The sequence below is a fragment of the Rhineura floridana genome, chromosome 4, assembly GCF_030035675.1.
Source record: "Rhineura floridana isolate rRhiFlo1 chromosome 4, rRhiFlo1.hap2, whole genome shotgun sequence".
NCBI lineage: Eukaryota > Metazoa > Chordata > Lepidosauria > Squamata > Rhineuridae > Rhineura > Rhineura floridana.
In genome coordinates, this window is record NC_084483.1 from 86753045 (window position 1) to 86778045 (window position 25001).

The window sequence follows — 25001 nt, forward strand, 5'->3', positions numbered from 1 at the left end:
TTCAGATCTGTGGAATTCATCCTATTCCCACTGAAATGAACATTTACACATTTCCCATCACACGGCTGCTTGACTTCAACTTTTTATTATTATTACAAACGTATATTATTTTTATTTAAAAAATTCACACGGAAGCAATTCAATTACAACAAAAAATAAAAAATAGATGTAATGAACAAAAACATAGTTTTAACAGTCTTTCAAGACACTGAAATACAGTAAATGCTTTATGAGGGCAAAGTCTTATGGTTCAGGTTTTTGCAACTGCACAGTACAGTAGGTGGACATTTTTAGCTAGATATTGAACCCCTCTCCCGACAGGCCAGGAGAAGAGGTGAGCTGGATGGCAGCAAGAACTGGACTTCCACAAAGACATCCCACCCTATATTGGCACCATTTAAGATTGTTCAAGGTTAGGGGGATATTGGGCAGTTGCTAGATAGCTACCAAATTCTTATTCTTTCACTTCAGCAACAAAGCCAGTTCAGACTAATGCTTCATGACAGTAAGGAAGAATGATGATTGTTCTTGAAAAATAAAGGCGAGGAGCAGGAAAGGGCCTGTATGTATATGTTTTCAATGGGGCTGCAGGTGCACTTTCAAAGAAAAGTCACAGACTCACACAGTTGACTTCAATGTAATTATCCCAGTTTAAGCACGAAATCCCAATAAGCGAGGAGACAAATCTGGATTTGGAGGGATTTTGTTTTTATTTTGCAAACCTCAGCAGCCACCATAGAGTACATTGTTACACATGACATGGGCCATCACTGATGAGCTGAAGTGGCATAAGAGAGGACACATAATTATATAAAAAAGACACAAGAACAGAAGATGAATATGTGAAATTATATATAAAAGAAAACTGCAGGCAGGCACCCTTCCATAGTGAGGAAATACAACAAATCAATTTGAAAAGTATACTACATTACAGATATAAAACATTATTTAAACTGCTGTTGAAATGGGACGTCTTCAGTCCACATTGTGTAATACTTTTTAGTGTCTACACAAGACAGAATTTTTTAAAAAATTAAATAGTATTAATTTACTACTAAATATTTAGGAGATAACAGTGCATTAAGGTTTCCCCCCCCATAAAGCAATACACATCATTCTGGTGTGATAAAACATAGATTACATATGGACTTATGTACAATATGTTTATTTTACCTTAAAACAGTTATCTTTGCTTAATGTTGCTTATGTACCATCAATTAAGATTATGAAAGGGAACTAAGCTTATTATGTTTATATAAAATATTGTACATAACCCAATACTTCAAAGCTTCCACCTCCCCAACCTCAGCATGTCATCCCATCCTTCCCACCCCATCCCCACCCTAAAAGATACAGTGTCACAGATACAGTGCAGGATTTGCAGCTTCCACAAGATTCTTCCTTCATTATGCAGTCTATGCCACAATACATTTCATCACTGCTTATTTCTTTGCTCCTTTTCTCTGAAAGCCAGGAGAGAAACATTGTAGAATGACGTTTGAGCAGCTACAGTTTCCCAAAGTAGCAAGACTGCTATCAACCATGGTTGATTACTTGTCCACTTCTAAGAGCCAATGTGATTGAAAAGAGAAACTACAGATGATGTCAAAGCTGCACATGCTAGTAAGAACTAGTTAACAGAGCTGCACAGTTATGAAAATGTCCATGTCCTGTGTTTCTATAACATACAATATATGATTCATCTTACATTACATTGTTGATTCATGAAATTTCCCCTGAAACAAAGCTACCTCACCTTGGCTCACCTTAGCTCTGCAATACGTGAGACACTCATTTATTATACACATACAGTTCACTGTAATAGGCCATGTTTGCCCAAAAGCCAAGATACAAATAGAGAACGAGTGCAGTAAACATTTCAAAAGTGTAAACCTATACTTTCATCTGTTCCCCTGTCAATGCTTATTTGGAAGGCCATGAATTATTTAGCACAGCTACATTTGTGCGTACAGACACCACGGGGAAATGGGGTATAGCAAGCAATTAATTTCCAGCAACTATGCAAATATCGTCAGTACAGACAACAATCATAGCCATCATTCTAGGGGATTGGAAGCTCATGGAAATAAAGCACATTCAACACAGGCTGTCACACTGCATGCACAGAGGAACCTACACTTGGGTAAAAGCTCGCCACGGGTGCTAGATTGCAACCAACAGGAGGCTGGGGGACAGAGCAACAGAGGGAGAAGAGAAAAATGAACAATTCACAAGCCAATCAAAATAAAGTTCAGTGTTCTAACCAGCTCACCAAATATTAGCTCAGGCACAGAAGGACTCCAAATGAAACTGTGGACATGGAGCTGGTGGAACATTTTCACTGGAAGCTGGTGCAAAAGAAACATTACTTCAATTCAACAAAACCAGCATAGATACATGATGCATAAAATATCACAAGGAGAAAAGCTGGGGGGATATTCAAGAGAACATTTTTGCATAAATGGAATACTTTTTGTTTTGTCTATCTGTTCTGTTTGAGAGGCAGTGTGGTGTAGTGGTTAAAGTGTTGGACTATGACCTGGGAGACCAGGGTTCGAATCCCCACATAGCCATGAAGCTCACTGGGTGACCTTGAGCCAGTCACTGCCTCTCAGCCTCATGAAAACCCTGTTAATAGGGTTGCTGTAAGTAGGAATCGACTTGAAGGCAGTACATACATATATACATATCTGCTTTTGCTGTGGTCAATTAATTTTTGGCTCTTTCCAGAAAGCTACATGGTACAAGATAGCCAGTTGGTATCAACAGCAAATGGAACAATGTCAGTCACTAACAGTACAACTCAGCTTCCATATCAGCTGATATTTTGAAATTAACTGGAAACATACACAATCCTAGGACAGGATACATGCATTATTCTTGGGATTAAAATAAGTTTACCCTCCAAGCAAACTGACCTTGTTTGTTTCTTGCAGTCTTAGTGCAAAGGCTTGGTGATTTTTGACTACAGGTCTGATAGCAATTCAGAACATAACACAGTGAGGCATGAGCTCATGCTATACATCAAGAGAGGAAGAAAGAAGATCGAGATCTATTGGTAGATATCTAGACCTCAGATCAGCAAGGGTTTCTGATTTCAAATTGTTTAATAATAGCAACAAAACATTTTCCACCTAAACTAAGCTTGCAATATGGAGTTAACCAGAAGTGGATTTTTGTGTGAAAGGACTGTGAGCTTAGTTCCATGATCGTACTGAAAACAAATTTCTAGGCTCAGAATGTTTAAAGTTACCCTTTCTTTAATCCTTTGTGCTTGGCTCTGGTTGACAGAACTTGGGGTTCTAGTAAAAAATAAAGCAGATCCAACACGCCTGAAGTCTGCCAACCCCTGCTATACAATGTAAATGCTCCTAAATGCATATATTAATAACTGGCTCCTTCCTGTACCTCTTCCTTAATAATTCTTTAAAATACTGGGTACTGCTTATATATTCTAAAGTTCATGTCTTGTCAATTTTAGTGCAATAAGACCAGAGCTAAAAAAAAATCTTCACCAAGGTAACTCAAGTTGCACAAAAGAAAAGGTGGATTCTGCAGTCGATATAAATAATGCAAATTAGCAGACATGTTGGGCATTGTATTAAACTTTTGCTAGTTATGGGGAAGGGAAATAGCTACTGGGCACTCAGGATTTATTACCTGAAAATCCTTTTCAGCTCCACTCCCCCATCTTCTAGGATTTCACTAAGCAGTTGCTCACACTGTCAAGCCTATCTTCATACTAAGAAAGGCGATAAATCTGCTTTAAAAAAAGAGAACAGTTCAGATTCAAAAGATGTTGAATTCTATGCTGAACTGCAGAAAATATACAGCTTTTATCACAGCATAGTAGCTGCCTCAAAGGAAATATTATCTCTGATTACAGACCACTCAGTATTGAGTTTGATCTGCAGATCTGCCTGTGGAAGGGGCCAGGCATAAGGTGACTCTCTTGCCCCTTCCTCTACTCATCAGTCCCCAGAGCACCCCTTAAAATGCTCCCACAAGGGGGGTGCCTCTGCCTGAGCATCCTCTTCCAGCTCAGATCTCTGTGCCACAACCCAACCCACTCAGCAGAGTCCTCCCCCTTGGGGAGGATTTTTGGGGGAGGATCTCTGAGTGCTGGTGGGGAGAGGATGGGATGCCTATCCTTTCCAGGGGTGGATCTCCAGATCCTACCCAATGGCCTCTAATATTATGATCCGCTCATGCGCTGACATTTCCTCTGCTACATGTCTGTCCAATACACCAACATTCACAAAGTGTGCTACCTTAGGAAAATAGACATTTTAATACAGCCTCACTTACCTGGTGCGTAACCAATTTGGGTTAATCACAGCAGTAGTAAGACAGCATAATATGGATTTCGCACATGAAAAGGCTAAACACCTTCAAGATTTCACAACTCCAGATTCAACTGGACAAATGGATAATATTAATAAAAATGGTTGGTCAAGGTTCATGATAGCAAGTGTCCTGTAAGTAGGCAGCAGCTCATGCCACAATACTGTTATTCTCTAAAAGTGCAAGCACGTTTTGCCCTTTTTTGCTGCAAGTTTACAGAACCATCAACGTTAGCAAAGAAGTTTCATCAGGAATGGACAAAAACTGATGTAAAGGGAATACAACATATGGATTCTCTGCCCATCTTCACAACCCCCATCCCAAGTAGTAGCATAGTCTCCTTATTTGCTCTCATTGGAAATCAATGATGTTGAACTCCTAGGGTAGAGTTCCAAAATACAGGTATACCACTAGAGAAGACACCATTGCATGTACAGATAACTACTGGAAAAGACACGATAGCATACTCTTGTCCTACTGGGGCTACAAAATAATTTGCCTTCTACTTCACTGTCATGTCTTAATTTACAGCAAAGCTTAAGTCAATCCACTTGGAAGATAATGACAAAATGATCTATGGGATCTCATCTGAATGATAAAAACAGACATTCATAATCTTCCGTTTGGTGTTCAGTCCAAACACATAACATATAGTTGCTGCAGAGATTTTTCTTTTCATCTTTTTTTTAAGACCTCATCTGAAAACTAGACAATAAAAAAGGGAATAATAAAATACTCTGAAACAGTAAAATCTGCTGTTCTTGACATCCATGAGCAAAACAGTAATATTCTGTGAAAATAACATAGTGCTTTTAAAAGGTGCATTATACCTGTATAGCTAAACGGGTTTGCCTAGTAAAAAACTAACTATATACAAGCTAGAAAAGCTGGGAGTTCAAGGTTTCAAAACTTTAAAATCCTGGTAAAGGGATTTGGAAAAGGTAAGATTTATGGCAATTACTACAACACAAGAAAGGTGCACCAGGAATCCTTCAAAAATTCCATAGGTTAAAGACATTTAAGTGCTGGGTTTAGATCAGACGGTTTCATTCGAGTAACCACAATGGAACACATGCGAAAGCAAGCTGAGGGGAAACTTCACAAGAATCTCCTTTATGGCAAAAAAAAAAAATTAAAAAAATGGTACGAATTGTCTCTTTTCAGAAAACAATTAGTTAATAGAAGTTCTTTTATCATTGTTAATTTTAAAAACTGCATCACAGTTTGCATTTTTGGTTCTTCTCATGGTTATGAACTTCATATTGCTGGAGTCCGCCGACTGCTAGTTCATTCCTTTCTAACATCGTCTATGTGATCTCTTCAGTACCGATGGGACTGGTGGGACTGATGGTACTGAGAGCTCTGCTGAGATGATGTAGAATAGCCCATTGAACTCTGGGACTGAGAAGATCCCTGAATGTTGCTTTGGTAACTCAGACGTGAACTGGAGTGCTAAGGGGAAAAACAAACAAAACAGAATGAAACATTTTTGCAGAGAGGAATTGCTCCAAAAAGGTTGTTCAGAATGTTAACACTGAGGTAAGGATCACTGTGCTCTCTCTGATAGATTTACTCTGGCCAAGGAAATGAGACAGAAATTTATACAGTCTGCCCCCCCCTTTTTTGCTTGGCTATAGAACCTCTGGGCTAAAGCTATTAAAGAAAAATATAGTTGGATCCAGAGATCCAGGACTCTGCTCATGCAACAGGGTTTCAACCCCCCCCCCGAAAGCCTGGCCAAATGGGTTAGGGACTCTCTAGAATTACATGGGATGTGGCATGGGGAATCAGCAGAAATCAGTTGGGGGACCTTGCATAAACTTAAGTTCCTGGTTCTAGCCTTTTAGATTAGGGTGTTACAATGAAGAAACCATTGGAGTAATACCAGAAGATATTACTCCACACGGCTGATACTGTTATCACCAGTAGTGTAGTGGAAAATTCAGAAGTGCACAGGGTCCCTTCATAACAGTTACAGCGACACATCTAAAATTATACAACCTTCTAAGATCATAGAATAATTTGGCCAGGCTTGAATACTTTAAAAGTGGCTAACATACTCCCCTTTCATGCTAATTGGCTCATAGGACACTGGAGACATAGAGACCCCAACTCAACCTTACTCTCAAAATATTTAGGGGTCTAAGACCCCCAAGGCCCTGGATGACTACACCCCTGGTTATTACACTAACTATACAGGGGAGCAACCATTGACTTTAAAAGGCTATGGGAAAATTGCATTTTATAAGATGAACCAAGAAAAGGATCTATGTCAGTGGTTTCCAAACTTTTTTCCCTACAAACCACTTGAAAATTGTGGATGGTCTTGGCTGACCACTTAATGATTTTTCTGCCTGTTGTAGCTATTGTAATGTGCTGTGCTAGATGCTGTATGATTCTTAATGGTATTTTTATTGCTTTTATCTTATATTGTATTACAATTTGCATTCCATAGAATTGAAACTACAATACAATAAACTACAATATAAGAAATAAAACGAACAATAAAATACAATTAAAAAATCAATACAAATATTGAATGTGGACACGCTGCAGACCATCTGAATGAAAACTACGGACCGCCGGTGGTCCACGGACCACAGTTTGGGAACCTTTAATTTATGTGAAAGCAATTATGATGTTCTTGTTAATGATCTTACTATCTAGAGTTTTCCCTGGATTTCATTGTTTGGAAGCTAGAGGTATTTAAAGTATCAATAATGCATACATTTTTATTTTTACAGCAATAGCAATCTTTACTGAAAGAACAAAATGTAATTCATGGGAAAAGGAATCAATAGATTCATACAGGCAAATAAGGTACAGATGTGGTCAAAGTCTGTCAGCCAATAAGAAGAGGCGCCTTGTTAGAGGTTTACTATATGACATGACTGGCTGCAGAATACAGCTGGTTGTAAAGTATAAAGCACTAGATTTACGATGGGCAGATGCCACCACTCCATTTAAAGCGACTTGGTGGTTCCAATTGATAATCACACATTAAAGACTTTAGATAAACACATCTAAAGGGATTATGTTCACTTAATGAAAAGACCATTATCTATGGAAGCCAATATATGCTACCAGAAACAATGGGTTACACCTCAAATATCAAATCTGTGATAAATCTATTGTGTGTTGCAAGAATAAGGAATGTCCTTCTATTGATGAGTCTTAAAATACAGCAAATAGCAGAAAGGGATATGAACAGGCTGATAAATTTGTACAAAACTGGCTCCTGTTTATTTATTACTGGAATTATTATTATTATTATTTGATTTATGTCCTGCCCTTCCTCCCAGCAGGAGCCCAGGGTAGCAAACAAAAGCACTAAAAACATTAAAACATCATAAAAACAAACTTTAAAATACATTATAACCAACATCTTCAAAAAGTTACTTAAAAAAACCTATCAACACATCTAAGATTAAAAACATATTTAAAAAAGAAATTTTAAGAACATATTAAAAAGCAATTACAACACAGATGCAGACTGGGATAGGTCTCAACTTAAAAAGCTTGTTGAAAGAGGAAGGTCTTCAATAGGTGCTGAAAAGATAACAGAGATGGCACCTGTCTAATATTTAAGAGGAGGGAATTCCACAGGGTAGGTGCTGCCACACTAAAGGTCTGTTTCCTGTGTTGTGCAGAACAAACCTCCTGAGAAGATGGTATCTGCAGGAGGCCCTCACCTGCAGAGTGCAGTGATCAACTGGGTATAGAAGGAATAAGACAGTCTTTCAGGTATCCTGGTCCCAAGCTGTATAGGGCTTTGTACACCAAAACTAGAACCTTGAACTTGGCCCGGTAGCAAATGGGCAGCCAGTGCAATTCTTTCACCAGTGGGCTGACATGTTGACAATTCCTTGCTCTAGTGAGCAGTCTCATCGCTGCATTTTGCACCAGCTGCTACTTCAGGACCAGCCTCAAGAGAAGACCCACATGGAGTGCATTACAGTAATCCAGCCTGGAAGTTACCAGTGCGTGGACAACAGTGGTCAGGCTATCCTGGTCCAGAAATGGCCACAGTTGTCTTACCAGCCAAAGCAGGTAAATGGCACTCCTAGCCACTGAGGTCACCTGGGCCTCTAGCAACAAAGATGGATGAGGAGCACTCCCAGACTATGCTCTTTCAGAGGGAGTACGACCCCATCCAAAGCAGGCAACTGACCAATTATCCGAACTCGGGGACCACCAACCCACAGCGCCTCTGTCTTGCTAGCATTCAGACTCAGTTTACTGGCCCTCATCCAGCCCACCACCGAGTCCAGGCAGCGGTCCAGGGCTTGCACGGCCTCTTCCGATTCAGATGTTACAGAGAAATAGAACTGGGTATCGTCAGCATACTGTTGATATCTCACCCCAAATCTCCTGATGACTGCTCCCAAGGGCTTCATATAGATGTTAAACAGCATGGGGGACAAGATGGTACTCTGCGGCACCCCATAGCACAACTGCCAGGGGGCTGAAAGACAGTCACTCAGTGCTATTCACTGAGAACAACCTTGCAGATAGGATCGGAACCACTGTAAAACAGTGCCTCCAATACCCATCTCACCAAGTCGGCCCAGAAGGATAGCATGGTCAATGGTATCAAAAGCCTCCAAGAGATCAAGTAAGAATAACAGGGTCGCACTCCCCTTGTCCTTCTCCCGATAAAGGTCATCCATCAGGGTGACCAAGGCCGATTCAGTCCCATAACCAGGCCTAAACCCAGATTAGAACGGGTCAAGTTAATCTGGTTCATCCAAAAGTACTTGTACCTGCTGCGCCACAACCCTCTCAATCACCTTCCCTAAAAGGGGGTATTTGCGACCGGTCGGTAGTTGTCACAAACCAATGGGTCCAGGGTGGGCTTTTTCATGAGTGGTCAGATCACCGCCTCTTTCAAGGCAGCTGGAACCACTCCCTCCCGCAATGATGTGTTGACCACACCCTCGATCCACTCGGTCAAATCCCCTTGGGAAGCTTTAATAAGCCAAGAAGGGCAAGGGTCGAGAGGACACGTTGCTGGCCGCATAACGCAAGCACCTTGTCTATGTCATCAGGCTGCATCAACTGAAACAGTTCCCAAGAAGTTGCAGCAGACTTTGCACTGGACACCTCAGTGGGGACTACAGCAGGTGTGGATGGGGCATCAAGACTGCTATGGAATGAGAAGCATAAATTGCTATGTAACATCTGCCCACTGAATTATATAGAAATATTTTTTTAAAGAAGTTTATAATACAAATCTTTGTCAGTATAGGCTTTAATGTTTGCTTATTCTAATTTACTTTCTTCAAGACTGCAAATGCCCTGGGCTCCTACTGGGATGAAGGGTGGGATATTAATCTAATAAATAAACACTAGAACTACTTGTTCCAGATCAGCCTGGCGTGCTTTGGGCACTAGATGGATGTTGAACCCAGACCAGCACAACTTATGACCCAGGAAGCTGAACACAGACCACCAGCCATGGATGATAGTCTTCCAATGGCTCTGTAAACTCTCTGTGTTCCTGTTCACCTGGGAAAGCATTACATGACTGGTGAGTTGAATTTGGCCTCATAAATCACAAGCTCAGCAGATCTGGCACTGCAGAATTAGGTAGCAGGAGATGCTATAATAAATGGGGGGGGGGGATTTCTCCTGTCTTTTCAAATTCTACACAAAATTGCCCTAGCAATTTGTGCATGTTTTGGAACTGGACTGGAAGAAGCTATTAAGGAAGATCAGAATGTTTTTAACTAAGTCCTTTCATGACCTCTAGTTTATTTAGCACAAAATGGGATGGCCTAATGATATTAGTATTCTACATAAATATAGAAAAGAAATTCACAGTTCTTCATATTAAATCTAACTATCCAATGAAATAAATGCTGTTCACCATTTGTATTTTTGTTTTTGAGAATGAAATGTATTACCAAGGCGTCTATGAAAGAGAAAGTAGAACTAAACAAATACTGTGGCACCATCTGTGATAAATCTTAGCTTATAGATGATTCTAAAAAGGAGAAAAAATAATTGGGTTGGGTATTAAAGCAAAGATCCAAATTATTCAAGCAGTATTTCAGTGACAGTTACAGTGTCTTGCAGCCTGATGCCAGGACTTGCTGTGCTAGGAAAGCATGTTCTGACAGCCCAGCCATAATTTTTCACACATCTAAAGGTATTATGCTCACTTAATGAAAATACCATTATCTGTGAAAGCTAATTTATGCTACCAGTTTTGTATAACGAAGCTATTATATGACTGCTGTTGCTGGAGATGACTCACATAACCCTATGTGAATATGCACTAAACTGGGTCATACGAGTGTGTTGCACTATGTATCCAAATTGCTGATCACCATCAGCCTGTGATGAGTTGAATGAATTCTTGTCCTCATCTTGGCAATTTGGATATAGGGGTACTCTCTTTTATATCCTGACAGGCATACTCTGAAATTTAGCAAGCAACACTTTCACAGCATGGAGATAAGGAGGCGTGTTTCCCCCCTCCCTTAATTCATGTGTGTCAGGCTGCTGTTAAGGACATAGGAAAAAGACCAATAAAAGTGTGTCAACCTTATCTTGGTGTGTGACTGCTTTGCTGCAGATGGGTGGGAAACCTGTGGCCCTTCAAATGTTGTTGGACTATCACTCCCATCTTTCCTGATCATTGGGCATGCTTGCTATGAGTCAGAGTCCAACATCCAACAACATCGGGTGGGTCATAAGTTACCCATCTCTGCTACAGCCTAAAAGTCCACCACATGGCTTAGGTGTGAAAAGGGCCATATTTATCAGCCTCTGAAATTGGTGTTCCAAATTTATTTATTTATTAATTAAATTTATATCCCGCCCTTCCTCCCAGTAGGAGCCCAGAGTACTAAAAACACTTTAAACCATCATAAAAACAGAGTTTAAAATATTTTAAATAAAAAAATATCCTTAAAAACATATTAACACAAAACATCTTTAAAAACATTTTTTAAAAGCTTTAAAAAGTCTTTTAAAAAAGTTTAAAAACGTCTTTAAAAACAATTCCAACACAGACGCAGACTGGGATAAGATCTCTGCTTAAAAGGCTTGTTGAAAGAGGGAGGTTGTCAGTAGGCACCAAAAAGATAACAGAGATGGCACCCGCCTAATATTTAAGGGGAGGAAATTCCAAAGGATAGGTGTCACTTCACTAAAGGTCCATTTCCTATGTTGTGCGGAACGGACCTCCTGATAAGATGGTATCTGCAGAAGGCCCTCACCTGCAGAGCGTAGCGATCTGCTGGGTATATAAGGGATAAGACGGTCTTTCATGTATCCTGGTTCCAAGCTGTATAGGACTTTGTACACCAAAACTAGAACCTTAAACTCAGCCCGGTAGCTAATAGGTAGCCAGTGCAATTCTTTCAGCAGCGGGGTGACATGTTGACGATACCCTGCCCCAGTGAGCAGTCTCGCTGCCGCATTTTGCACCAGCTGCAGCTTCTGGACCAACCTCAAGGGCAGCCCCACATAGAGAGCATTACAGTAATCCAGCCTGGAGGTTACCAGTGCATGGGCAACAGTGGTCAGGCTATCCCGGTCCAGAAAAGTAAATGTAAACTGATGTGTTGGGCAAGAATAATTATCTCATTGGAGCAGTTTCTAACTCACTTCCTTTCAAGAAGCAACAAAGGGCATAGGAGTAAAAGGAACACAAACTGTACCTGATAATCTGAAGGCATGACAGGCACGCCTGAATTAGTGCCTGAAGGCCCTATACGTGGTTTCTTATTTGGAGGCACCTGGTTGAGGCTAGAATCCTGGCTGTGCTGGAGACCTGCCCCAGTACCACCACCTCCTGCTCCACCCCCCCCTGTAGTTCCATTTGTCTGGGTACTGTTTTGCTGCTGCTGCTGCTGAGGTGCTGCTTGCTGCTGAGGTGCTGTTTGTTGCTGATGTTGGTTCTGCTGCTGTTGATTCTAGATTTAAAGGGTAGAAAAAGCCATAGGTTGGATGACCATTTGTTTGAGCAATTTCTTCAGTTTCGGTTTCTACACAATCCCCACAAATGTACACAAGCTATAAATACTGTTTATATACACTTTAGTGTGGTGTGGTGGGTAGAAGCTCACTGGGTGATCTGGGCCCAGTCACTCAGATTCATTCAAAAGTACATCACAAGAGAATTTGCAAGGATTAAACTGGGGGGAGGATGTATTAGCTCCTTGGAGGAAATGTAGGATATAAATATAATAAGGAAATCTATTAGCCACTTGTTTGAACAAAAGTGTATTTTGAAAATATGGTGGGAAATTACTTAAGAAAATTGTGGTTTTTAGAGAATGGCAGCTAGTGTTTGCAAATATATAATCGAAGGTCAAAGCTGTTTTCTAAACACTAATGCATGAAACTTTCACAGCTTCAATAGGAGACAACCTGATACCATTTTTTTCCATTTTCCACATAGAAAGAAAAAAATGCCAAGAACAAAAGAGGACATTTTCATAATGGCTTATTGAAGCATGACACAGTTACATTTGCCCCTAAATAGTAAATGGGCCTCAAAACTGGCCAGACTGTTAAAGTCAAAGAACTGCCTTTACCAGAGTAGCAAGGCACAGTCTCTATGTATGGTACATATGAGGTGGTCCTCCCCTTTTCTTCATTGTCCAGCTGCCAATGAATCACAGTTACAGCTGCTGCAATCTGTATCTGTCTAAATCCATAGCTCAATACCTAAATTATGGAGGAGTAGCTACCATAGAGATTGGGAATTAAAATACATTTGGGATGGTTTGAAGACAAACCATGGCACAAGAGGCTGGTGCCTAACTGGTCACAGGTTTTCCAAGCCCGTTCAAAGGGAGAGAAACTGATCTTGCAGGGCGTTGCAACAAGAATGAAGGAGCAGAGGAAAGGCTTGAATCATGAGCTCATTGCTGCTCTGGGGGTGGGGAAGGAAACATAGCAAGAGGATCTTAGAGACAAACTAGCTCACAACTCATCCTCAATATTTCCCTTGTAACACTTGACTCCCCCACTCCAAATTTGTGTAGACTTTCCCTTGTGTTACTTATAATAAAGGAAGTGCGATTAATAGCGAGAAAGAAATAAGCAATCATTTTATAGATGGCTTTGGTGTCAACATTTCTTTTTCCATGTCTCTCAGTGCTACAAAACGGTTTCGTTGTTTACATTCAGTAAGCTGAACAAAAGCAACACAAAGCAAAACGAATTGCCGCCACTAATGATGCAAATTCCCTTTTGTATCAACAGTTACAATTAAAGCGATGTTTGCACTTTTATTGCAAAAGATGACATGACATTAGGGAATGACACTGTTCAATGGGATGAGCCAGCCAGGATTACAGTTTGCAGTTGTGCATCAGGTTTATGGCCAAAGGCTGCTGGCCACAGATCAAAGTAGCTGACTGAAATGTAGCTTGATACATTTTACTAGAGGCAAAAGGGATGTTGGTTTATTTGCTTTTGTTAACACCTGAAAAGATTAAAGGCCATTTCAGAAAAAGACATCTGTAATAAAAATTGAGGCTTCAGCTAAGACTGAGAGTTGAAAAACCTATTTGAAATAGTGTCTGTGTGTGCGCACACTATACACCCCCCCCATAGCCTAGTTATACAAATCAATTTTTAGAGGTTTAATCATTACGTGTGTGTGTGTGAGAGAGAGAGAGAGAGAGAGAGAGAAGGATATATTCTATGCTCAGCTCATAAAACACCACTGAGCAAGCCAGCTGGATACAAGTTTGGGCTGACCTTGTTAGCCAAGCCAAAAATTGCGATAGCCAAGTCCCTGTTGCTCCCCGCGTCGCCCACCCCATGCCTGCAGGTGGGGGAGCATATCAGCTTGGCTGCTGCTGAGCTAAGGTGCCCAAAGTGCCTCCATCTAGCAGCAGCCAAGGCAGCCTCCTGCTAGACAGGCAGACAGGGAACATGCCAACATGGCCACTGCTGGGTGGAGCTGCTCAGGGCTCCTCTGCCCAACAGTGGTCAAAGAAACCCCTTACCAGCCTGTCCTGCCAAAAAAGAAGGCTGGCAGGAAGCTTGCCAGTTTAGCCATTCTGGGACAATGTGTGCTAAGCACCAGACCTCTATGCAGCCAATGTGCCTCCCAACCTTGTTGTTGAAGAGAGGGCAAAAGTCACTGTGTAAAGGTCAGGATGATGCTCACCAGCTCTGCAGCTCCAAGCTGAAAGCTGGCTTTCTGTCATAAAGTTTATGAACTCTAGATTTTGCTCTCTCATGGCTACATTCGCCTTTAAATCTCTTAAATGTTTTCTCTCAGTTGTCAAAGGAACAGAGGAAGCTGCCTTATACAAGGTCTGACTATTTGTCCATTTAGCACCCAAAATGTCAACCTTTGACAGACAACATCCTGGGCAAGTGGGTGCTCCATGACCAAGAAGTCCAAATGCCAAGTCAACTTCACCCACTTTGGAATGTGGCAACAAACTCTTGCTGGAGGATCAAAAGGATAGGACAGACCCCTGTGAGGCTTGCATAGAACAAAAAGGACATTTTTTCCTAAATAATGTTATTTGTTATTTAGTTTAATTTTTGTAAATTGTATTGCTTTTATTGATGTATTTTATACTTGTGTTTATTTTTCTTTGTAAGCTGCCTTGAGGGCCTTTGGCCAAAAGGTGGGGTATAAATAAATTTAGTAGTAGTAGTAGTAGTAGTAGTAGTAGTAGTAGTAGTAACAACAACAACAACAACAGAGAGAAGTAACTTGAAACTTGATCTTTTTTAACTGAAGATGCCAAGGACAAAATCTGGAACCTGCTACAAGCAAAAAATGTGCTGTACCACTGAAAAATGGCCCCTCCCCACGTCCTTCCCCTGAGCTCCTGCTCCTGTTCACACATGCATCCAGTCACCCATCCCACTTTCTGCAGGGTGCCCAAGGTAGCTAGCACCAATAAAAACAATCCTTTTAAAAAGCAGCAAAATGCAAACAACATTAAAGAAAATATAAAAGCAATCAATAAAAGCAGCAGGCTATGTAGTAGGCCTTGCCGCTGACTTACCAACAATTCATGCTCAGTATGGGTGGGGAACTTTTTTGGCCCGGTGGACCAGATCCTTTCTCCCCCACTCCGCCAACCAATTTTGACAGGTGCGCAAGACAACCCTTCGATCAGTAATCCAACATCATGATGATGTCAGCTGATTGACACCTGTCAAAGTCCCTTACATAGCACTAGAAAAGTGCTTTGAGCCCAAGTGTCCAAGAACCAGTTGATTGTTGGGCACTTGGGAAGCACTGCACAACAGGGCTTTGCAGACAAAGCCCCTTTGGCCAAGCCCCGCCTTTATCTGCCACAGGTGGGTGTGGCTGGTCCAAAATGGCCTTGCTGGTCAAATGGGGAGGCTTGATGGGCCAGACTGGGCCCATTGGCTGGAGGTTCTGCACCCGTGTTCTAGGAGAAAGGAGTTCCAGAACTGAGCGCCTCCGAATCAAGATACAATATTAACATCCATTAAGACAAATCACAATCAAGATAATTGGGTGAAAGAACTATCACAGCATTCTGCATATGTGTGAAGAAATTGAAGCAGAGAACAAAAAATATTTCAAAAACAAGTCAAGCACCACTCTTACAAAGAACATAGGGCATAAAAAGCTGGAGGGGAATTTGTCACCAACTGCAGGCTTTTAGAAGACATCACCAGATGATTACAGCTTAAAGCATATCTTTCTTCCTCGAGCCACGTGTTACTAACAGTGTCTAAATTTACTGTTCACTATAAAGCAGTTCATGTCTCTATAAATGATCATGCATGAAAATGCTACACATTTGGGTAATGAGCCATGCCATCATGCTGGAATGGGGTGACCAGGAATGTGTGTTCACTGCAAGCTCCTGTGTTCTGTCAGCATTCCCATTAAGGAACCATAATTATTCATTTTTACTCTTAGTAAAGTGGTCTTTGAACTATACCTTATCCCCCTTCTCCTCAGGTTCATCCTCATTGAGAAATTCTCGTTTTGGGTAAGGAATCTGGCAGCCGGCAAAAACACTGAGACGGAGTAAAACCAAGGGTGTTAGCCTTCAATCTTGCATTTATTTCAAACCACTAAAAACTTAATGACATAATGCTGAACCATTATTTAGTGTTACATGAACAAGCCTTGGGCTTGTGAATTTCCTCCCACTTCCCACCAAGCACAAATGTGAGAAGGTTGGAAGCTTTTGCTTCCATTTTTAACTAACATGATTATTCATTGGTCATACCATCATGATAAAATACTGTCATGATAAACTGTGATTTTTCATGATGGAAATGAGCCTAGTTTACTTCTGGCCTTGCATAGTTTCCCCCAGCAGTGGGCCATGAGAAGTTTGGGAACTTTCACTTTTATTTTTTATTAACCACAGCTTGTCATATTGAACTATTGTTTCAAACCATGGTTTATAAGCAAGCTTGTTTCAAGCCACTGTTAAGATTAACCACAGTTAATCACAACAGATTTCCGCATCTAAAGTTAAAGTCTGTCATCTTTACTCCATAAGGCCTCTTCATATCACTTTTTCCATTCCTACTGCTGAAACAGGACCTAGCAAATAATATTTGCAGTGGTATATTCTTGCTCCTATCAGTCAATAGAGCATGGGACATCTCAGAAATAACAACAAAGTGAATCAATATTCAAAGTAAATCTAGTGTTTTCATCTGATAGGGTAAACATACAAGTAATTTAGGATGATATCCTATACCCAACTACTGAGAAGTATTCCCTATTAAATTCATTTGGACTTACTTCCAAGTAGACATGCACAGTACTGTTAGCTATATAAAATTGAAGTCTATGTTCAGAGAAAAATCTGTAAATTATGCAAGGAAGGGTATCCATCATGTCTGCAGGCTCTCTTCAGTTTTACTATCTTTGAGAACTCACAGGGAAATTTCTGTCCAGTTAGTGACCTATATCATCAAGCTGACTGCCTCGTAGAAAAGTAATGGAATATAGGTTTTTGTTTTTTTCCTTGCAGTCACCAATTCTTTACTGAATAGAGAAAGCATACTTCTGTTTTGCAGGATAGGTGCTTCAGGGAGACAAATGTTCTGGGGTAGTAAACTATTTTTGAGATCATATTGACAGCAATATTTACTGTTAACTAGCAGGGTAAAATTCTAAAAGAGTGAAAAGAATAGGAGAGAGACATACTCTGATGTAGGCAGTGGGTCTTCCTGGAAGTAGGGATCCTGCAAAGCTTGCTCTGAGGTAATTCTTTTTGTAGGATCCATAGTGAGAAGTTTTTGAAGCTGTGTAGCACAACATTAGAGGAAGTAAGTTTATATGAATAGCACTCACTGGCATATATGCCAAAATACCCAGTATTAAATAACTAAATCAAAGAAAAACTGAGGATTTTGTATACAGAACAAAAAAGATGCTGCAGTTTGTGCTGGTTATCTTTACAGTAATATAGTAACAGTGGTTAATACAGGACAATGTGCACCCCTCACTTGTATTATCCCTAATAATTCAGGGAGAAACGGCATTTCAGGAAGAAATCAAACTTAGAGGTCTCTCTTGTGCCTGTCATGAGATGATACAAGAGGAGTCTTACAGGCTCAGACCAAAGGTCCATCTAATGTAGCATCCTGTTTCCCACAGTGGCCATCCAAGTGCTTCTAGGAATCCTAGAAGGAAGGCAATAGCCTTCCTGTGCTATTGCTCTCTAGACACAAGCATTCATTAGACAAATCAGCAATTTCACATTTGAGTTTTTTCTGAACTCTTGGAAGATGCCACTTGGGCCTGGAGACTTGTTAATTTTTAGTCAGTCCTAGAACTTTAGGGCTAATTGAAAATTTGTGAAACAGGCTCAGTAGAGCTATTAATTACACCAAAACACAACAAACAGCAGAAAATAGCAAATATTTTCAGGCTTTGAAATGCATTATAGGTTTAAATCTGTGCATCTTCATCCTCATTTTCTCTCACAACAAGATAAGCCTGTAATCCTATACACATTTACCAGGGAGGAAGACCAACTGAACTCAACAGATTTTTATTTTTGAGTGGACATATATGGAATTGTGCTGTTAATGTTACAAAATTAATGATCTTCAACAGGACCATGAAACTGGAAGCATAACTTACCAAAAGAAACACTTTGCTATCAGGCTTTACTTTGTGTTTTTCCATATATTTTATGAGGCTACTATTGGCATATCTGGGAAATCAAATAAAAAACATGTTTCAAAAGATCCATACATGATCAAAATAAAGAAATATTATATATATATAAGAATTCATATTCCAAACAACTCTTTCCAAGCTTTTTGTTTACTAGTGAATATTATGGCCTACATATGCCTGCAAGACAGGTGGTGTTGGTGTTTGTGACACATGAATCACAACAAATCACTTTTCTTTATTCAAATACTATGTAAACATTGAAGTTGCAATATTTTCTATTGTGGGAAGTATTAAAGAAATGCAGAGATGTACTAACTCAGGGATGACTGACATGTCACAACATTTCTACACATATTGATTTTGTTAATTGATATCCTTTTTAACAAGTTTCAAAGCAGCTACAAATACAACAAAACAACATAAATAATACAAAATAAAAACAGTAGCAGGCAACAGAATTGAACAGTAGTAGGAAGCAGTAAAACCTAAAAACAGGGAAGCAGATCAAATCTGTTAAAAGCCTGAAAGAACAGGGCAGAATTCATACAGACCTTTAAGATAATAACAAACACACCTTGGTGCATATGCTTAGGGAGGGAATTCCATAATTTGGGTGCCACCACCATAAATGCTCTCTTTCCATTTGCCACTTGCCTAACCTCAGGAGGCAAAGATACACCTGAAGAAGGCCCTCCTTGGCAGATTCAGGTGAAGAAAAACAGTCTTTGGTCCCTGGCAATTTAGGGCTTTAAAGGCCAAGACCAGCACTTTGAACTGAGCCCAGAAACAAACTGTCAGCCACTGCAGCTGTTTTAGAGCTGACATATTATGCTCCCAGCATGCTGTCCCTGTTAACAGTCTGGTTGCTGTGTTCTAAATCAGCTGAATTTCCTGGACATTTTTCAACAGCAATCCCTATACAACACATTATAGTAATCCAACCTGGACAGGGTAGGCCCTTCTATTTTAAATCCTGAAGAATGTAAGAAACAATGGCTGTGTTCAGAGTAGGGTTGCCAGGTCCACGGCCTGAGACTGATCCTGTATCTTTAGGAGAAGTATAATATTTGCAAGAGTTGAAATGAATCACAAATACTCGTTAGAAGGAACAAACTTAAGTAAGGTTTGTTCCTGCTAACGAGTATTTGTAATTCATTTCAACTCTTGCAAATATTACAAGAAAGTCAGCCAGGTGCAGGTGTTCTTGCAACTCTGTAATGGGAAAAACCACAAGGTGGAATTCTCCCTCCCCCCTCCCCAACGTTTAAAGATACAGAAGACCTCTTGGAGGCCGGGCCTGGCAACCAAGAGGTCTTCTGTATCTTTAAAAGTTGGGGAGGGGGGAGGGGGGAGGGGGGAGGGAGAATTCTACCTTGTGGTTTTTCCCATCATAGAGTTGCAAGAACACCTGCACCTGGCTGACTTTCTCTTCTCCTAAAAATACAGGATCAGTCTCAGGCCAAGAACCTGGCAATCCTAGTTCAGAGGTATGTTATACTGCAGTTTAGTGTGATCTGTTTGTTACAGTTATTTCCCACTCTTTCTCCACAGAGCTCAGGACAGTGTACACAGTTCCCCATCACCACACACCTATTTTATATGTCTGTTGTGACTACACATGAGAGGAGGAAGATTCTGGACATAGTTTGTAACAAGCTTGTTGTTGTTATGTGCCTTCAAGTTGATTACGACTTATTGCAACTCTATGAATCAGTGACCTCCAATAGCATCTATTTTAAACCACCCTGTTCAGATCTTGCAAGTTCAGGTCTTTGGCTTCCTTTATGGAATCAATCCATCTCTTGTTTGGCCTTCCTCTTTTTCTACTCCCTTCTGTTTTTCCCAGCATTATTGTCTTTTCTAGTGAATCATGTCTTCTCATTATGTGTCCAAAGTATGATAACCTCAGTTTCTAGCTTCCTGTTTTTTCCTAATCTTATCCCAGTTTGCTAACTATTGATTGTACAAACAACATTTCCCCATATTCAGGCAAAACAGGATCTATGGTTTATAACAAGCCACAACCGAAGCTTCAAATGTCCTCTCCTTGGACAAAGAGGGAGGAAGGAGAATGGGATTCTGCCAGGCCAAGACTTGCCATGGTACATTCTTATACTACTAAGATCAGAGTAACCAACATGGTGCCCTCAGATCCACGCAGCATGGCCAATGGTCAGGGATGATAGGAGTTGTAGCTGGAGGGCACCATGTTGGCTACCTTTGTACTAAGCCAGGTTTGGGGAACCTTTCATGCCTAGCAGACCAGATTGGTATCTGTCACCATGCCTGTGGGCAAACTGTGACAGGTGTGCAGGACCTGTCACTATCACCTGCCACTATCATGACATATGGCGATTGACAGGTGAGTGGTTCTGCCCATCTGTTCAAAGTCCCTTGTGCAGCACTTCCCAGCTAGTTGTCAGGTGCTTTGGAACTGCAGCACAAGAGGCTTTGCCAGTCCATACACTTGGAAATGCACTTCAACCCTGCTTTATGCAGGGATTGTCTCTGATTCCCCACAGTGAACCTAGTCATGCAGCCAATCCAGCCATGTGTCTACCGGCCCCTCATCACATATGATGTCAGGTGTGGGGCAGGTGGGTGTGGTTAGGTGGGTGGGTGTGGTTAGGTAGAAACAGCCTCGTGGGCAAATTGGGACCCGTGCCAGACCAAATATGGTCTGCAGGCTGGAGGTTACCCACCGCTGTACTAAGCAATTCATTACATGTGAAAGAAGCCACTAAGAAGCTGATTCTAACAATTATGAGCTGTACTTAACCAGTCCTCCTCTGGCGGTTTTTATAAGCCAAGAAGGGCAAGGATCTAACATGCATGTGTTAGGGCGTACTTCTCCAAGGATTTTGTCCACATCCTCGGGTAGAACAAGCTGAAAAGAATCCATTCTAATTAGGCAAACAGGAGCCAAAGTTACATCCACAGAGACTGTATTAATCTTGGCGTCTAAGTCAGAACGAATCTGAGCGACTTTGTCTGCAAAATAACGTGCAAACTCGTGGCAACGGGCTGTGGAGTGGTCAGTATATTCATGAGGGTCAGAGTTTAAGAGACCACTGACAACTCGAAAAAGTTCCGCTGGGCGGGACCCAGCAGATGCAATAGAGGCAGAGAAGAAATATTTCTTCTGGGTCCTCACTGCTATGGAGTAGGTCTTAAGGTATGCTCTAGCCCGTGTTCGATCAGATTCGTTCAGAGTTTTCCGCCAACGTCGCTCTAGCCTCCGTCTTTCGAGTTTCATCATCACCAACTCCCCAGTAAACCAGGGAGTAGATTTGGCTCCGATCCGCAGAAGGGGGCGCTTAGGAGCGATTGTGTCCACCGCCCTGGTCATTTCTTCATTCCAAAAATCAACCAAGGCTTCGACAGAATCACCTGCCATGGTGACCGGAAAATCCCCAAGAGCCATCAGGAAACCATCAGGATCCATCAGTGTCGGGACTTCCGGGAAGGGTTGCTTTGCCTGTGCTGCCTCTGAGTCGAGCTCTCGTCTCAGAAGAAGCTTTTTCAGCTTTAAAATCAGTCAAAACGTTCTTTTTGCCTGGTAAAGATTTTCTCCCAGACAGGGAGAAACGTAGAGATTAACCACAAAGCCTGTTTTTGTGGGGAGGACTGGATTTCATTTATTTATGAGAGAAGGTTCAAACTGCAATGCCGGACGGACTTTCATCAACCTCTAGCTGATTACAGCAACACGTTTATCTTTTCTTTAAAGAAAAACGGACTCTAACAGGCAGATAAGCATCCTTCTTTCTATTTTCTTTTTTCACTTGGTTTAAATTGTTGCAACAAAAAAGAGATTTGTCAATGAATCAGCTGTGAAGAACCACTGGGTGAGTTATGGCTTTTCTCTTTCACTCACGAAATTAAGGAGGAAAGAAATCGAAAAAGCTTATATTTGTTTTTATTGCAAAAAGCTGTCCTGGAGGTGCATTCTAAAGATACCAACGGAAGAGGGATTTCTATTTCGAGGAGGGGAAAAAAAATTATTATTTTTTTTGAGTCTATTTCATTTTGACGAATCTGCTTGTTCATGACGCCACTCATTGTTTTGATGTTGGGAACTAAGTTTGTTTTGTATTCCTGAACACATAAAAGATAAGGCAGGCTGTATTGTCTACACTGATGTCAGCAAGCCTGTAATATTAACCCAATTGTGGCTGAAATAATTTTTGTTTCTGTGGTTTTAAGAATGACAACCAGGAAAGTGATTGAGACCATGGAAGAAATTGTTTCAGAAAATAATGGGTGAGATTGAGATAACGAAACAAACCCTGAGACAGGGTAGACAGGAGATGAAAATTGAATTTAACAAAATGACGCAGGAGCTTAAAGAAATAGGGGATTCTGTGAGAGAGGTGTTTGATGAGATTAGAGATGAGAAAAGAGAAATTAAAGGGAAGCTACAAGCCCTGGAGATTGGAACAAATGTGAAATTGGAAAAAGATTTGGAGTTTATGGATGTTAGAAATAAAGTTTACTGTTTGGAATTCAACGTTGTCTCTGAAGAAATTAATGAAGATTTTGGTGGTAAAGTTATCAATGTCTTGGATAATTTTCTGGACTGGAATGATGTGATGGAGCTTGACATAGAAAAAATCTATGGAGTTGGCTACAGATATGTGACAGTGGAGAAACTCTTAAGAGATGAGCCAGTGCATTTTGTAAAAAAGAAGAACAGAGATATGACTTTGCAGCAATATTTCAGCAACATATTCAGAATTCTTGACTGGAATGATGTGATGGGGCTTGACATAGAAAAAAATTATGGAATTAACTACAAATATGTGACAATGGAAAAACTTTTAAGAGATGAGCCAGTGCATTTTGTAAAAAAGAAGAGCAGAGATGTGACTTTACAACAATATTTCAGCAACATATTTAGAATTGATGGCAAGGACATATTTGTGATGGGGGAAATTCCCATCAGACTCTTGTTATATGACTATGGCTATGACAGCAAGATTATCATGGGATACTGATAATGGATGAATGGATACTGAAACCACTGGATTTAACAGGACTATTGAAGATGGAAGATGGAATTAATATTGATAATGGAAGAATGGTTATGGAAATTATTGGACCTAACAGATTTGACGAGATGGATTAATCAATATGTTTATTTGGACTATGGCTATGACAACAAGATTATTATGGGATACTGATAATGGAAGAATGGCTACTGAAATTACTGGACTTAACAGGATTATTGAAGATGGAAGATGGAATTAATACAGATAATGGAAGAATGGCTATTGAAATTATTGGGCCTAACAGATTTGAATCAGATGGATTAAGTGACATGTTTATTTGGAGAAAAATTGAAAGATATATCTCTCAAGGAATTGAAACCTCTCTTTGACATTTTGTGGAAAGAATAAAGTAATGTTTATGAGATTTGATGATTAATTAAGATAACTACTGGAGGAAAGTGATTTTATAATATAATTTTAGAGACAGGATTGTTATATTGTAGACCTATAACTGATCTGCGACAAATCGGAAGTCAACATTTTATTTTATTGTTTAATTGTTTTTGTTTTGTTTTGTTTTTTGTCTTTGAAAATTTGAATAAAAATTAATGATAAAAAAAAGGATCCATCAGTGTCCTGGGGCGGACCATTCTAATTGGTCCCCCATCCCTGCAGGAGGTTCTGAGTCGCAGTGAGTCGAAAACTAATCAGGTAGTGATCTGTCCATGACAACGGAACTAATGAAAGTTCCTCCACACCAAGATCACAAACATCTCGTCCAACACAGAAGACAAGGTCCAAGGTATGACCAGCAGCGTGAGTGGGACCAGATATTACTTGGGACAAACCCATGGTTGTCATGGAGGCCATGAAGTCCTGAGCCACTCCAGAAAGGGCAACGTCGGCATGGATATTGAAGTCGCCCAGTACCACAAGCCTGGTAGACTCCAGTACCAACGCCAAGATTACCCTGGTTAGCTCAGGAAGGGAGACAGTTGGGTAGCGGGGTGGGCGGTACACCAACAGAATCCCTATTTTGTTCCGAGTACCCAACTTCAAAAAAATGCATTCGAACCCTGTGGACTGTGGGAGAGAGTACCTGGTCAGGTCGATGGTATCTCGAAAAATCACTGCGACTCCACCTCCCCGTCCCCCAGGTCTAGCCTGCTGGTGTACAGAGAAACCAGGAGGACAAAGCTGGGAGAGATTAACCCCCCCAGCCTCATCTAACCAGGTCTCTGTGATACACGCCAGGTCAGCGTGCTCATCCAGAATCAATTCCTGGATAGCACTAGATTTGCCATTCACTGACCTGGCGTTTACAAGCAGCATTTTCAACCCGGGGGAATTGTCACCAAGGCTATCCAGGGTATCTGAATGAGAGAGCAACTTGGGGGTTAACAACGTTCTGTTGGATTCCCCCTTAGTTCGATCAAGTAAGTGTCTCCCCGGGGCATATCTCCCTCGATCCTTCAAAACACCGATGGCCATCCCATGGATCCCCTCCACTATTTCCTCATTCCCTCGTATAAGCAATTGATTTC

The 25001-nt window shown here is 40.8% G+C and overlaps 1 protein-coding gene across 9 annotated transcripts in view; it reads right to left on the bottom strand.

Annotated features, from left to right (window-relative positions):
- Positions 1 to 4591: 4591 nt before the first annotated feature.
- The window catches only part of CDK19 (cyclin dependent kinase 19), a 183507-nt gene continuing 163097 nt past the window's right edge, over positions 4592 to 25001 (bottom strand). For all 9 annotated transcript variants that reach the window (XM_061623616.1, XM_061623620.1, XM_061623614.1 and 6 more), the window contains 5 exons: positions 18428 to 18500; positions 17486 to 17583; positions 16257 to 16335; positions 12015 to 12269; positions 4592 to 5796 (listed from right to left, as the gene is read on the bottom strand). In XM_061623616.1, coding sequence (XP_061479600.1) covers positions 5665 to 5796; positions 12015 to 12269; positions 16257 to 16335; positions 17486 to 17583; positions 18428 to 18500 — 637 coding nt within the window. In that variant the 3' untranslated portion in view covers positions 4592 to 5664. The remainder of the gene's footprint in view (positions 5797 to 12014; positions 12270 to 16256; positions 16336 to 17485; positions 17584 to 18427; positions 18501 to 25001) is intronic.